The following is a 14,925-nucleotide window of genomic DNA, read 5'->3' on the forward strand; positions in this document are numbered from 1 at the left end:
AATTGGTCCAAGGACTGAACCCTGTGGTACTCCACAGGTGACCCTAGAGTTTGAGGAAGATTTATTATTAATGTGAACAAACAGGAATCTGTCCGACAGATAAGATTTAAACCAGCCTAATGCTTTTCCCTTAATCCCTACAGTATGCTCAAGTCTTTGTAGGAGAATATTGTGATCAACTGTATCAAATGCAGCACTGAGATCTAACAGGACAAGTATAGACACAAGTCCATTATCTGAGGCCATGAGAATATCATTAGTGACCTTCACCAGAGCTGCTTCAGTGCTATGATGAGCTCTGAAGCCTGACTGAAACTCCTCAAGTAGGTCATTACTTTGTAAATGTTCACATAGTTGATTAGCAACTACTTTCTCAGGAATTTTAGATAAGAAAAGAAGATTAGATATAGGTCTGTAATTTACTAACTCATCTTGATCAAGAGAAGGTTTCTTAAGTAAAGGTTTAATAACAGCTACTTTAAAAACCTGTGGTACATATCCATTTACTAAGGATAGATTAATCATGTCTAAAATAGGACCACTGATCAGAGGGAATATGTCCTTAAACAACTTGGTTGGGATTGGGTCTAACATGCAGGTAGAAGGTTTAGATGAAGCTAAAATTTTAGATAGCTCAGAAAGCTCTACTGCTTCTAAACAGTTCAGACACTGCGCAGGTTCTAAAGATTCCTCCAACGCTGCCTCACTTACTGAGGACGAGGTAATCATGTTTGGGAGGATGCCAATTATTTTATTTTTAATGGAATTAATTTTATTTATGAAGAATCCCATAAAATCATTACTGCTAAGAGCTAAGGGAATAGATGGATCAACAGAGCTGTGGGTCTGGGTAAATTTGGCAACTGTACTGAAGAGAAATCTAGAATTATTTTTATTCTCCTCAATTAAATCAAAGTGTTGAAGATAAATCCAGAACTGTGAGTATTGGACCCATCTGGACGCTGACTCAGCATTAGAAATGTCAAAGTGCCAAAACATCTGTTTGATTGGACCGCTGCTCATGTCACTGTTTGTTCAGCTGCCATCTTGGTCAGGCAACAGCGGTGAATCTGACCGGGTTTCCTGGTTCTGAGGAGTCCAAATAAATGATGACACCCCTGCTCCACCGATTTATTCATCTTCAAAACAGCAACTTTGTCTTTTTTCTGTGTTATATGCGAGTTGACCTGAGATCTCCATTCGTTCTCCAGTTGCTGGAGGCAGCCGTGATTCCCTTCCTCTCTAGTCAGTCTCACAGACAGCAGCTGCCTCGTCCTGCAAACCAGGCTGCAGTCGGAGCAGAGAGATGACCACTCCTCTCCGTTTGCACTTTGCTAATGAACCAAAAGCAGCGCAGAGACATCCAGCAAGCTGCGCCCAGGACCGTGTTGACCAGGAGATATGCAGCGAGAACGTTAAACAGGAGAAGGAGCAGAGGAGAGGCTAGAGGCGCTGCTGCAGCCTACACTCCTCAGGAAGCAGGTCAGATGTAAAGACTAGAGAGGAGCAGCGAAAACGGCTGCAGCCTGTCCTGCACAATAGTTTAATACGGAGGTTAGCCTCACGCTGAGGAGCCAAGAGGGTTTAAACTGACTCAATACAAAGTTTAAGGTCCTGAAAATGTTTTAAATATGGTTAACAAAGAGCAAATGGAAAGATATTTAATGGTAAAACGTCCAGGAATTCAGATTTAGTCACCCTTCATTATCTCCACAACTACATTATATACATATTAAAATCTTTGTTATATTATTGGATTTAACTTTGTTTGACCTGGTAAAATAGAGATGAAGAAACTATTTGTTGTGACATGAATGCAGACGATGCATAAAAGTCAACTAGTAAATCTGAATCGATGGAAAATGATGTTGGTTTAATGATTGTTTACAGGAAGTTCAGAGAGCTCAGCTGGCATGGAGGAGGTGAACAGCAGCAGAGTCAGAGCAGGAACCTCCTGCAGAACCTCCTGCAGAACCTCCTGCAGAACCTCCAGGTCCAGCATCAGCTGCTGGGTCGGTGGAAGGCGGCGTGGCAGGAAATGGGACGCGGCCACCAGGAGCTGCGGCTCAGTGCGGAGCGAGCAGAGGCCTGTGTGTGTTTGGTGCTGCGCATCGATTCCATGTCTAGACGCAGACGTATCGGCTGTCAGACCGCAGCCTGAAGCACACGCCCCCCCCCCCCCCGCCTCCACCTCGCTCTGAGTGTGTGTGTCAAGGTGTGTGCTTACGTTGAGGAGGCCCACCTGTCCGGCCTGCTGGGCGGAGTCAGGGCACACCAGCTGGACGAACTCTTTGAGCGTCTCCTGCGGGTGGTACCGGATGGCCGGGTGGGAGAAGTAGGAGCCGGGCTGCTGCAGGATGGGGGAGGAGGAGAAGTGGAGGCTGGAGGGGGGGGCGTGGGGGCTCGCTGTGGGAGACAGAGGGGGGGCAGGTTAGTGGGGGGAGCAGATTTAAAGGTTATCACAAGGGAGGGAGGTCAACGTGCAGATCAGTGACCATGGACAGACAGCAGAGATGGACCAATGAGCATGCAGCGCTAAGCCCCGCCCACAGCAGCGCTCAGTCTCGCTCTGCCTCCATCCAACTTCCATCATATCTTTATTTCCACATTTTACACCTCCTCCTCCTCCTGCTGCTCCTCCTCTCCAGTCTAATTAAGAACCTGATTGGTCTAATCGGGTCTGATTGCTCGTTAGTGGCTTTGGTCTCGTTAGAGCCTGTGATGTGTGTAGCTCAGAGGAGGAGCAGGAGGAGGAACTCGGGGTGAGGCGGGTGGGGATAGAGAGACATTAGAAATATTAGAAGAGAGAGGAAGAGAAGGGCGGAGGGATGGAGGGATGGAGGGATGGAGGGAGAGTTAAAGCTGCTGCACTAATTCACTTAAAGTCGGCTGTGATTTATCACTCTGACAATCCTCAGAGCGTGTTACTGTAATCACCGAATGGATGGGAGAGCGCTCTCACACACTCACACAATAACACACAATAACACAATAACACACAATAACACACACACTGACCCACTATAACACACAATAACACAATAACACACACACACTGAGCCACAATAACACACAATAACACAATAACACACAATAACACACAATAACACAATAACACACAATAACACACAATAACACACAATAACACGCACACACACAATAACACACAATAACACACACACACACAATAACACAATATCACACAATAACACACTCACACACGCTCAAACTGAACGGACCTCGGTGTTTTCTGTGTTTTCTGTGTTTTCTGTGTTTTCTGTGTCGTTGTTTCTCAGAGGTGATTCATGTTGGGTCACATGACGCCAAGCTGACCAATCACACGTGAGACGGCTCTGATGGATTTAGATGATTTCCTATTTCAGGAACCCGGTAAACTGGGCCAATCAGAACTGGATTGTATTGGGACTAATTGGCACCCGGCTTTAATCTGGAACTAATCTGGATTTAATCAAAAAGTTAAATCCCCTTTTCTTTTGTTTCTAAACCAAAATCAAAATGAAAAATATAAGAAGACTCCAAGGAAAGCTTGCCGAGCTTCTGGCTCTTTGAAGATCAAAGAGTCTTGGTTCTGTCAGCAGATCTGAATCGGATCAGGAGTTCTGCTCCAGTTCTGCTCCAATCTTTCATGGTCTGGCTGGTCCAGGAGTGTACCACCCTCCAGAACCGGGATTATTCCAGAACCAGGAGGCGCATCCGGATCACATGTCGGGTGTTTGGATGTCCCGCGGTTTTACTGACGAGTAAAAAGTTTCACATCATTGCGAAGATAAAACGATGTTCTAAAAAGGAACACAGGTTCTGTTGGCGCCGCCTACAGTTCTGTGAACCCAGAACCTCATCCCTGCACGTTCTCCAGAGAAGAACTCTCCTCTAACACAGCAGGAGTGTTTGTGTTTCAGTCGATCAGCGCACCGTCTGTCCAGCACTCAGAGAAAAGCTCGTATTAGTTCCACTTAGCAGATTACCTCCTCCTCCTCTTCCTCCTCCTCCTCTTCCTCCTGCTGCTGCTAGATTACTTTAAAGGGAGCCTATCTGGAGAAATCCTGCTTTTTAGCCCCTAAATCCTTCTTGTCGTGTCCTTGGAGTCTAGAAGAGCAGAAAGGTTGAATCTAGTCTCTCCAGGAGCGCCGTAGATATCTTCAGATTCAGTTTGCTTCATATTTTCCTTTCCGTTCAGCTTTCTCTGTTATCTGTTTTCAACAATTGTGTCACAATATTTGCTGCAGAGCTGCTAAACCAGGTGCTGGACCTCCAGCTGACCATTTTCATCACTTGTGTTTCTCTGAAGGCTTCACTGGTCCAAGCTGGAGGATGCTGAGTGGATCAGAGGAAATGTTTGGTTGTTGGGTTTTACGCCACAATTCCTCACACCGCCCCACTGCAGACTACAAAAATGGCCGAATGGGGAGGAGTGGAGCGCTCTGTGACCTGGAGGTGGGGGGGGGGGGGCGTCTGGGGGAAGGTTGGGGTAAATTAACGAGGAATTCAGACCAACGCGTCGCTGTTCCATATTTTATAGACCACAGCTGAAGGAATAAATGTGAAAGATAAACTGAAAAGCCTGAAATGTCCGCTTTAAGACCGAGCAGGTAGAGGAGGTGGGCGGCGTTAGGTGAGGATGGAGAAGACCTGACGGAGCCAGGACGGATGGAGTGGTCAGACCATTAGAAGGAGAACAAATGCCTCAGAATGAGCAAAACTGGATTGTGGACCAGAAAACAGAAGCAGAAGGTCCACATGGAGTCCATGAGAACCAAAGTGATGGAGATCATTGACATCACAGATCTACAGGGTGGAGGAGGAACATGTTGGGTCCTGGATGGATCTAAAACAGAATCATGACTCCCTACAGCTCTTTATGCTGAAACCAACTTAGGTTCTTAAGGAGGAACTTCTGTTCATCCATTAAGCCCCAATCAGAAGAGGAGACATCAGCCCAACAGGAGCTACTAGCAGTGGGGGGGGGGGGGGGGGGGGGGGGGTTAGGCGACCAGGGGGGGGGTCTACGATGGGGGAGTGTTTACTTTCAGGTCTTACTTCAGCCGGGGAAGGAGGGGGGGTAAAGGTGGAGGCTGCAAGGTTCTGGACTTGTGCTGGACCTCACCTTGAGGCCCGGTACTGATGGGCCGGTGAAGGTGTGGGGGAACGGTTCTGGGGGAAGAGGGGCCGGTGCTGCAGAAACCGGACCTCTCTGACATCTTTAAGCTGGAAGACGGGATTTCTGGCAGGAACCACGGCGATGAAGATGAGGAGCAGAGAAGGGCGTAACTTCACATGTTTGACCACAAGGTGGCGTCTAGTGATGGCATAACCGATGAGGTCATCCATTCATTCATACATCCATTCATCCTTTCATTCATTCATTCATTCATTCATCAATTCATTCATTCATTCATTCATTCATTCATCAATTCATTCATCCATCAGTTCATTCATTCATTCATTCATTCATCAATTCATTCATTCATCCATCCATCCACCCATTCATACACCCATTCATTCATTCATTAGTTCAATAATTCATTCATCAATTCATTCATTCATTCATTCATACACATATTCATTCATTCATTAGTTCATTAATTCATTCATTCATTCATCCATCCATCCAACCATTCATTCATCCATCCATTCATTCATACATCCATTAATTCATTCATTCATCCATCCATTCATTCATACATCCATTCATTCATTCATTCATCAATTCATTCATTCATCAATTCATTCATTCATTCATTCATTCATTCATTCATCAATTCATTCATTCATCCATCCATCCACCCATTCATACATCCATTCATTCATTCATTAGTTCATTAATTAATTCATTCATTCATCCATTCATTCATTCATCCATCAATTCATTCATTCATTCATCCATTCATTCATCAATTCATTCATTCATTCATTCATCAACTCATTCATTCATCAATTCATTCATTCATCCATCCATCCACCCATTCATACATCCATTCATTCATTCATTCATTCATTCATCAATTCATTAATTCGTTCATTCATCCATTCATTCATCCATTCATTCATTCATCAATTCATTCATTCATTCATTCATCCATTCATCAATTCATTCATTTATTCATCCATTCATTCATCAATTCATTCATTCGTCAATTTATCCATCCATCCATCCAATAATTCATTCGTCCACCCATCCATCCATTCATCAATCCATCCATCCATTCGTCCATCCATTCATTCATTCATTCATTCGTCCATCCATCCATTCATTCATCAATTCATCCAGCCATCCATTCATTCGTCCATCCATTCATTCATTCATTCATTCATTCGTCCATCCATCCATCCATCCATCCATCCATTCATTCATCAATTCATCCATTCATCTATACATTCATTCATTCGTCCATTCATCCATCCATCCATTCATTGATCAATTCATTCATTCATTCATCAATTAATTCATCCCTTCATTCATTCATCAATTCATTCATTCATTCATCCATTCATTCATCAATTCATTCATTCATTCATCCATTCATTCATTCATCAATTCAATCATTCGTCAATTTATCCATCCATCCATCCAATAATTCATTCGTCCATCCATCCATCCATTCGTCAATTTATCCATCCATCCATCCAATAATTCATTCGTCCATCCATCCATCCATTCATCCATCCATTCATCAATTCATCCATCCATCCATCCATTCGTCCATCCATTCATTCATTCATTCGTCCATCCATCCATTCATTCATCAATTCATCCATCCATCCATTCATTCATTCGTCCATCCATTCATTCATTCATTCATTCGTCCATCCATCTATCAATTCATTCATTCATTCATTCGTCCATCCATCCATTCATTCGTCCATCCATCTATCAATTCATTCATTCGTCCATTCATCCATCCATCCATTCATTGATCAATTCATTCATTCATTCATTCATTCATTCATCAATTAATTCATCCATTCATTCATTCATCAATTCAGTCATCCATTCATCCATTCATCCATCCATCCATCCATCCATCCATTCATCCATTAATTAATTAATTCATCCATCCATCCAAAGTATAAATACTTTGTAACTTCAGTAGAAATGTTGCTTATTTATCCTTTACTGCAGTAATTTTTTTCAAGCTGACGCTTTACTTCCACTTCTTACATTTTTAAAATAGTCTGGTTCAATTTTATTTCAGCTGGTTTTTGTTCCGGCTTCTCGCTGATCACAGAAGAAGAAGAAGAAGAACAAGAAGAAGAAAACTAGAAGGACTTAGCCACGGTTAGCTTAGCATGAAGGACCAGAACCTGCAGACTCTGCTCGGATCTGGAGGGAATTTCTAGATGGCTGGATGTAAAGTTAAATTTGATGTTTTTGCCGTTAGCTACAGAATGAAACTAAGTTCATATCAGGAATTTATCAGTATTATTGTGGTTTTCATGTTCTGACCGCCTGGATTAATCAGTGATTGTGACGCCGCTGACTGCCAGGTAATTGTTAGTAGAACGGCGCTGGATGCACTCGTCCTCCTCTGCAGTTCTGTTGTTCTGTTGTTCTGTTATCTTCCATCTGTGTTTCTCTTGCTGCTAAGCCTGGATGCTCATTTACTTTTCTACAAAGGTTATTGATAACGAGCCTCTGCAGGTTGACTTGTTGGTCCCACAGAGACGCACAGAGAGGAGTGATGTTACACATGTTCTAGCGCACCTTATGGTCCTAAAATATCTGCAGGTGAAACAGGTAAACCTTCCTGCATGTTTCAACATTAACATCTTATTATAAATGTAGATATTACAGGAGGTTACAGGCTAAAGCAGTTATTGGGAAAATAACCGATGATTCCCGGGCATTTGGACGTCACACACGTGACAAACATCGTTATGGACGATGGAAACGGGCCGGTTACTTCCTGGCTCCATGCCTTTTCACACCAATATGGTGTATTATTGATAATTGTGCCATACTTTGTTTTTTATTGTATTTTTATTTTTGCCTTCCTGATAAACTCATTCTCTGTTGCTTTAGCTGATTTAGTGTAACTGAGGGTTTTTCCCACTGTGAGACAATAAAGGAGTTTCTCTCTCTTCTCTTATAATCCATGAACTAAAACCCAACATTTAAAACACACCTGTCATCCACCTGAGAAACTATTTCTCTGCATTGAGAGGATGAATTCTGCAGAGGGGACTGATTAACGGAGGAGGGGAAACATTTTATAAAGCCGGACGGATCTTTAGATGTGATGAGAAAACCTTTTTCCACCTGTTGAGCTGGAGGTCCTTCAGAGGTTCAGTCACACACACCGCCTCCAAACACACGGACCAATAAGCAGCCACCATGATGTCATCTGCATGCTGGCAGGTGGGCGGGGCAGACAGGTGAGGCAGGTATGGGGTGTTGTTATGTGACAGTCAGAAATTAACAGCAATATTTGAGTTATTTAGTTGTCATAAGAGGAAAAAATGTTTTCCTCGTCACATTTTCCTTCACACATTTATAAAAGTCCATTTTCTCCTCCTACAACAGCTAAATAACCCAGAATAGGTACATTTCTGACTGTAAGGGTAGAAACGCAGCGTGTAGGCAGGTGGGTGGGGTCCAGCAGACAACACAAAGACAAAGCATCCACACCTATCCGTCCATCACCTGAGGAGGAGGAGGAGGAGGAGGAGGCGGGTCACACAGACGGAGACAGAGAGGAAGAAGCCATGTTGGTGTTTACCTTGTCGAGAGATGAATGAGCTAGCTAGAGAGCCACGCAGCTTATATCCAGCTTCCCACCGCGACACGGAGGAAAGGAGGGAAGGAAAGAAACGAGAAGAAGAAGAAAAGCAGCATAAATATACGCAGTGAGGAAGAAGGGAGAGACGGGTGGAGAAGCACCAGGACACTTTCATTTAATCCGCATTATTATTCTTTGCTTTTGATTTAGAGAATACTTTTAGATAATATTGAGGAATTCTTTAGCTTTCTGTAACATATTTAATTTACCTTTTTTAAAATATCTTTTCTTTTAAGATGGAAATTGTACTGTATGGTATTTTATTATGTTAGTGTTTTATTTAAAAGGGCAAATGTAAAGAATTATATCCAACATAAAGATATGATATGTTGGATATAATTGTAAATGTAAATACTAGAATGAAAGAATTAGAAAATCAGTAATTTGCTGCTAAACACAAACAGGAACAGCAAAGCGCCCCTGAAACTAAAACTGAAAAGCGAATGTTCCTGCGCTGTGCTGTGGGCGTCCCGCCAGGTGTGTTCAGGTGTGATGCAGGCTCCGCCCCCTAACGCCTGCCTTAATCACCGCAGGTCAGGATGGTGGATCCGCTCCTTCCTGACGACTTCAGGTGTTTCAGGTGAAATCAGCCCTAATTCAGCCTCTCTCTCTCACACACACAGGTGACCGCTCCAAGCCCCGCCCACATCCCCTGGCAGCACCTGTGGTCTGCAGCAGCTTCAGGTTGGAGCCGATGGGGGTTAGTGGGGGTTAGATGGCGGTTATTAAAGCAGGTGTGGCTGCTGGCGGCGGCGTACCTGGCTCCACGTCGTGCCAGCTGCTGGCCTGGCTGCCGCTGCCTGGAGAGCGGCCCTGGCCCGGGTAGTAGGACTCCTCACCCGGACTGTCCACGTCCTCCTCCATGCACTTTATCCTCTTAGCCGAGCTGCACACAGACAGAACCGGCAGACCCGTTAGCGCTCTGCTACACGTTAACGTCTGCCTCACCTGGCCGACCAATCAGCACAAAGCAGAACGACTCACACATCAACATTTTACAATCTAACATCTGAACCTGCAGCCTTTCAGGGGTTAGAACGGCCTAGTCAAAGGCTCCACAGCCTTTACAGTCCAAACAGCCGCCAGTGCAGCTAAAATAAAACTTGTTCCTGATCTTCAACAAAAACTTAATATATAATTTTAATAAATACCTGCTAAAATGTTCTACCATTTAAAGAACCACTATTTTATTTCTCAATTTAGGTTCTAAAAAACACTTAAAATCGTGATGTTATAGTTTTTAACTGAAGAACTTTGATGTTTGTGGGAAATGACAGCAGATATTTGTGGAGCTAAATGAGCTCTACTGGTGCTGTGGAGTCACATCCAGCCCAGATGTTCTTTCTGCTTCAGACAGACTACAGCTTAAATATAATCCAGACCCCTGAGCTAAGAACCAACAGAACCTCTTACTGGAACCGGGACCGGGAGAAACAGCAAAGTGGCGCCGATCCAGTCCTCACCCTGTGACCCGGGCTTTCCTTTTAGACTGGCCTGGATCCAGTTTCTTTGGACTCTGGCTAGTTTTCACTCTGCTTTAGTCCTGCCCCCGGCCATCAGAACACCGGTCTGACCCGGTCTGACCCGGTCTGGCCCGGTATGGCCCGGTCTGACCCGGTCTGACCCGGTATGGCCCGGTCTGGCCCGGTCTGACCCGGTCTGACCCAGAGAACCACAGCTTGGTCCTTCTCAAAGCCCTGCGGCATTCTGGGAGCACCTGAGCTCAGAGGCCAGAACCAGGCAGACCCGGACTCTGTTTCACTGTTTCAGGGCCAGCAGAACCCAGCAGAACCCAGCAGAACCCTGAGACAGAACCTGCTGGGGATTGTTCTGTTCAGGACGCTACGTGGAACCGGCTCTGGTCCATTTAGCGCTGTGTGTGTTGCTCTGTGAGAACGAGGCTTTCTGACAGCAGCAACTGTTTCTACTCGGATCTGCCCCCCAGGCTGGGAGCTCCCTGTGTGGGCGGTCCCTGGGGAAGTGGGCGGAGTCTCAGAGCCGCTGAGAGAGAGAGAGAGAGAGAGAGAGAGAGAGAGAGAGAGAGAGAGAGAGAGAGAGAGAGAGAGAGAGAGAGAGAGAGAGAGAGAGAGAGAGAGAGAGAGAGAGAGAGGGCCGCAGGGCTGAGCCGACAGACTCCTGCCACCGCATCGATTGAACAGCAGAGGTCAGGCAGAACCCTGCGAGCCGAGCAGAGAGAGAGGAATCCTCCTGGACCTGCAGGCTCTACTTCCTGCAGATCTGAGAGTCTCTCCAGCTTCAAAGTGTTTCATCTCTGACAGAAGCAGCGGTTCTGGTTCTGGAGGACCGGGGGCCTCATGCACGAAGCATGCGTACGCAGCAAACACAAGAACTGAGGTGGCGTGAAAGTGTGCAGTAATTCATGCAACCTTTGCTTTTTATACTCTCTTTCTGGGTCTTTGTGGCTCCAGTGGCTCGTTTTTACAAAGCAGGCTGCGCCTCCTACGGCTCGAGCTGCTCCTGCCATCGGAGCGCCGCCCTCACGCCAACCTGCCACCGGCTCTGACCCACCCAGTCCTAAAATGACCCGGATCACTGGGTTCAGTTCAACTCAAGGATCAAACATGAGTTTGAGCCTCAAACGATGACATGATAACGAGCATGTGGGCATGTAGACCTTCCTGGTCCTCTGGACCTCAGGAGAGACGCGTCTAAAACATGGAGGAGGATCTAAGGGACTCTTTGGTTCTGACTGAGACAGAAACGGGTCGGATCAGAACTCCTAAGCACTTCCTGAGGTGGAGACTATCATCATGAAGAGCTGACAGGTGTGCTCACCTGGAGGATGAGGTGCTGGGTAGCGGTCTCCTCATGGCTCCTGGACTCATGCTGTAGTAAGATGAGCTGTCCAGGTCCGCCAGGGAAAAGTTTGGCCCGGTTCCGGCTGCAATGGGAGCTGATGGACAGACAGACAGAACACACAGTTGTTGATGAGGACCTACAGAACCGGAGGAGCAGCAGGTTCTGCCACGTGGGAGACCTGACTACCAGGGCCCCACTAGGGACCCGGGCCCTCCAACTACTTGGTGTCAAACACTAACATCAACCAGCAGAATGAGCTTTATGTCACAGGCACACCTTATGAGCTAATGCTACCTTAGCTGCTATGAGCTAACGTTAGCTTAGCTTAGTCACTATGAAATAACGCTGGCTTAGCCGCTATGAGCTAACGCTAGCTTAGCCGCTATGAGCTAATGTTCGCTTAGCTTAATCACTATGAGCTAATGTTAGCTTAGCTTAGTCACTATGAGATAACGCTAGCTTAGCCGCTATGAGCTAACGCTAGCTTAGCCGCTATGAGCTAATGTTCGCTTAGCTTAATCACTATGAGCTAATGTTAGCTTAGCTTAGTCACTATGAGATAACGCTAGCTTAACCGCTATGAGCTAGCTATTAACGTTAACCCGTTTGAGAAACTAAGAATGACGCTGGAGCAGCAGCAGGGGATGTTCCTGACGGCTCCTCTAAAGATTAGCAAAGGTGAGATGGTTGTTCAGGTGTTCAAGGTTAGACCCCCCCCCCCCCCCCCCCCCCCCCCCCACCACCACCATTTGTATGTTGGTTTTAGAGAGAGAGGTGTTGGATGGAAAATGAGCCCCGTTTGAAAGTCTTTCAAAAACATGGATCTGAAGAGAAAATCAGAAATAAGAAATAAAAACTTTAGGAATCTGCAGCAGCAGAAGATCCTCCAGAACCACAGAAGATCCTCCAGAACCACAGAAGATCCTCCAGAACTGCTGGAAAGTCCTCCATCCCTCCATCAGATAACGTTCTGGATGTAACTGGTCCACCAGGACAAATCAAGAGTATCTTCTCAGCAGGAACATCTAGAGATCGACCAGTTTCTCCTGGAGGATCTACATGTCTCAGGTTCTCATTCAATAAACCAGAGTTTGACATCAGGACAATAAAACCGTTTTTAATGAAAACTGTGTTTAATCGCTGCTTAAAGGTTATTTCTTAACTTTTAATCTGAACACCGGGTCTCATCAGAACCAGGTTCTAGTCTAGCTGTACCCGTCCTGTTGCTGGTTCTGGGTCAGGGCGACGTGTCCGATGAACCCGGTGCTGTTCAGGACGGATCAGATGAAGCCTCTCAGCTGACCCGTCCTGGTTCTGGAGGTTCTGGAGGAGCAGCAGCTCCGCTCCAAAGTCCCCCTGGAGCTCCTCCGTCCCTCAGAGGAAGCTGCGTTCAGCTGCTAGCATCTGGATCTGGTTCTACTGCTCCTGGTCCGTCTATCAGAACCACAGAACACGGCTGCTGTTTTACACAGACGGGTTTGGAGCAGTAAACCCAGAACGTCTCCTTCTTCTGACCAGAGCAACACAGAGAGTGCTGCAGCCCAGTCCAGCTTCTTCAGCCCAGAGATCAGAACCCAGCTGAAGATCTACTAGCATGATCAGAGAGCTTCAGCTCCACCACACAGAACCTAGATGTGGACCAAAGTGATCGAGTACCGCCTTCATCCAGAGTTCTGACACCAGAACCTTCATCTCTGCAGCTCTCCTCCTGCTGCAGCGACAGACTCGTCTCCTCGCTGTCAGACGCTTCACTTAGTGAACTCTGCTGAACAAAGGCAGCATTCAGCTTCAAACCCGGACATCCGTCTACCCCCCCCCCCCCCCCCCCACTGCTTTATTGACACCGAGCATGATGGGAAGAAAGGAGGAGGAGTGACAGGACCTGGTGGGTAATTTTCTGCTGAGCTCAGCACCGTGAGCTCACTCCATCTATCTATCACTCTGAGCCCTGCAGACCCACACACACAATAACACACACAATAACACACACACACACACACACGCACAATAACACAATAACACACACACACACACACGCACAATAACACAATAACACACACACACACACTCACAATAACACACACACACACAATAACACAATAACACACACACACCTCCTGCTCTCCTGTGAGGGAGGCAGTCGTGTTCATGTTTCCGCGGTGAAACTGCAGGTTGGAGCTGAACGGATTCATCTGGACTTCACAGGAAGGATTAAAATAATAAAAATCTCAGGATTTCTCCTGAATTTACCTGGTTCAGGTAAATTCACAGAGCATGTTGGGCTCCTACAGAGCGCTGTGAGGACGACGTTTAGCCCCTCAGGCTACGTTCTGTCTGAACGGTTCTGCAGGCGCAGATACCAGGAGACGTCACAGAGGGGCGCTGTTTACGAAGCAATGGAGAATTTAACTGTTTCTAGGAGAGTTCAATAAAGTTTTGGTAAAAAAAAAGAAAAATTAAATAATGGGGACTCAGTTATTATTAGAAAGCTGCTGATCAAAGAGAGCCGACATTAAGAGCAGATGGCAGTGAGACGGAGCATGAAAGAAGAAAGCAGCGCCGCTGCTAACGACGGTCTTTATGGAGCGCTAGCTGCTGTGTAGCGAGATCCAAAAATCGCCTGCTAGCTGAAATCTCGCGGTATTTACGCGTTAACAGACACGAGAAACCATCTAGCCCTGCTCTGGCTTCAGCTGCTTATGTCTGCACCAACAACGGTTCGGGCCAATCAGGATTATCGGTAAGGCGGGACATGCCAGCTGTGATGAAAGCAGGAGCGGCTGAGCCAACATGGCGGCGCAGGAGGACGCAGCTGCTGCTCCCCTCTGATTGGTCAGAATCCACGACGTCTTCTTTGCTGGGAGAACAGCAGGAAGCGCCTCGACCTGCTCAGCCTGTTGTGGTTTCTCACTGCAGCTGCTGCTACGTTTTCATTTGCTACCGTGATTGGCTGAAACCGACCGCTTGGTAGGCGGGCAATAGGGGTGGCCTTGTCCAATCAGCTGGGAGAGTTCTGCTGAAAGTTCCTCCTCACTTTCCAGGCTGGAGGTAAAAGCAGAGAAAGACTGATCTGCAGCAGAGCTTCATAGTCGCCTCAGCAGAACCAGGAACACCTTCAACTCTCCTCTGTTCTCCTCCCAGAGCTGAGAGGAGCTGCTGCGCTCCTTCCTCCACCTTTTCCTCCATTTCCTGTCGTCATTTCTCCAGATCCAGCTTTATACCAGCAGGTGAAACGCTGACAGGTGAGAGCGCATCAGTGCCAGGTAGATGAAGCAGTAAAATGACCAGAATCATCAGAATAATGAAG

The 14,925-nt window shown here is 46.3% G+C and overlaps 1 protein-coding gene across 6 annotated transcripts in view; it reads right to left on the reverse strand.

Moving 5' to 3' along the window:
• Nucleotides 1-14,925, reverse strand: part of LOC105933249 (nuclear factor I/A) — a 98,103-nt gene that overhangs the window by 11,269 nt on the left and 71,909 nt on the right. For 2 of the 6 annotated variants that reach the window (XM_036131766.1, XM_036131770.1), the window contains exons 5-9: nt 11,595-11,712; nt 9,557-9,684; nt 8,739-8,789; nt 5,126-5,242; nt 2,228-2,406 (exon numbers count right to left, since the gene is read on the reverse strand). In XM_036131766.1, coding sequence (XP_035987659.1) covers nt 2,228-2,406; nt 5,126-5,242; nt 8,739-8,789; nt 9,557-9,684; nt 11,595-11,712 — 593 coding nt within the window. The remainder of the gene's footprint in view (nt 1-2,227; nt 2,407-5,125; nt 5,243-8,738; nt 8,790-9,556; nt 9,685-11,594; nt 11,713-14,925) is intronic. The other 4 variants (XM_036131768.1, XM_036131771.1, XM_036131767.1 and 1 more) reach the window with 3 other exon arrangements.

Source organism: Fundulus heteroclitus, unplaced genomic scaffold (assembly GCF_011125445.2).
Source record: "Fundulus heteroclitus isolate FHET01 unplaced genomic scaffold, MU-UCD_Fhet_4.1 scaffold_46, whole genome shotgun sequence".
Lineage (NCBI taxonomy): Eukaryota > Metazoa > Chordata > Actinopteri > Cyprinodontiformes > Fundulidae > Fundulus > Fundulus heteroclitus.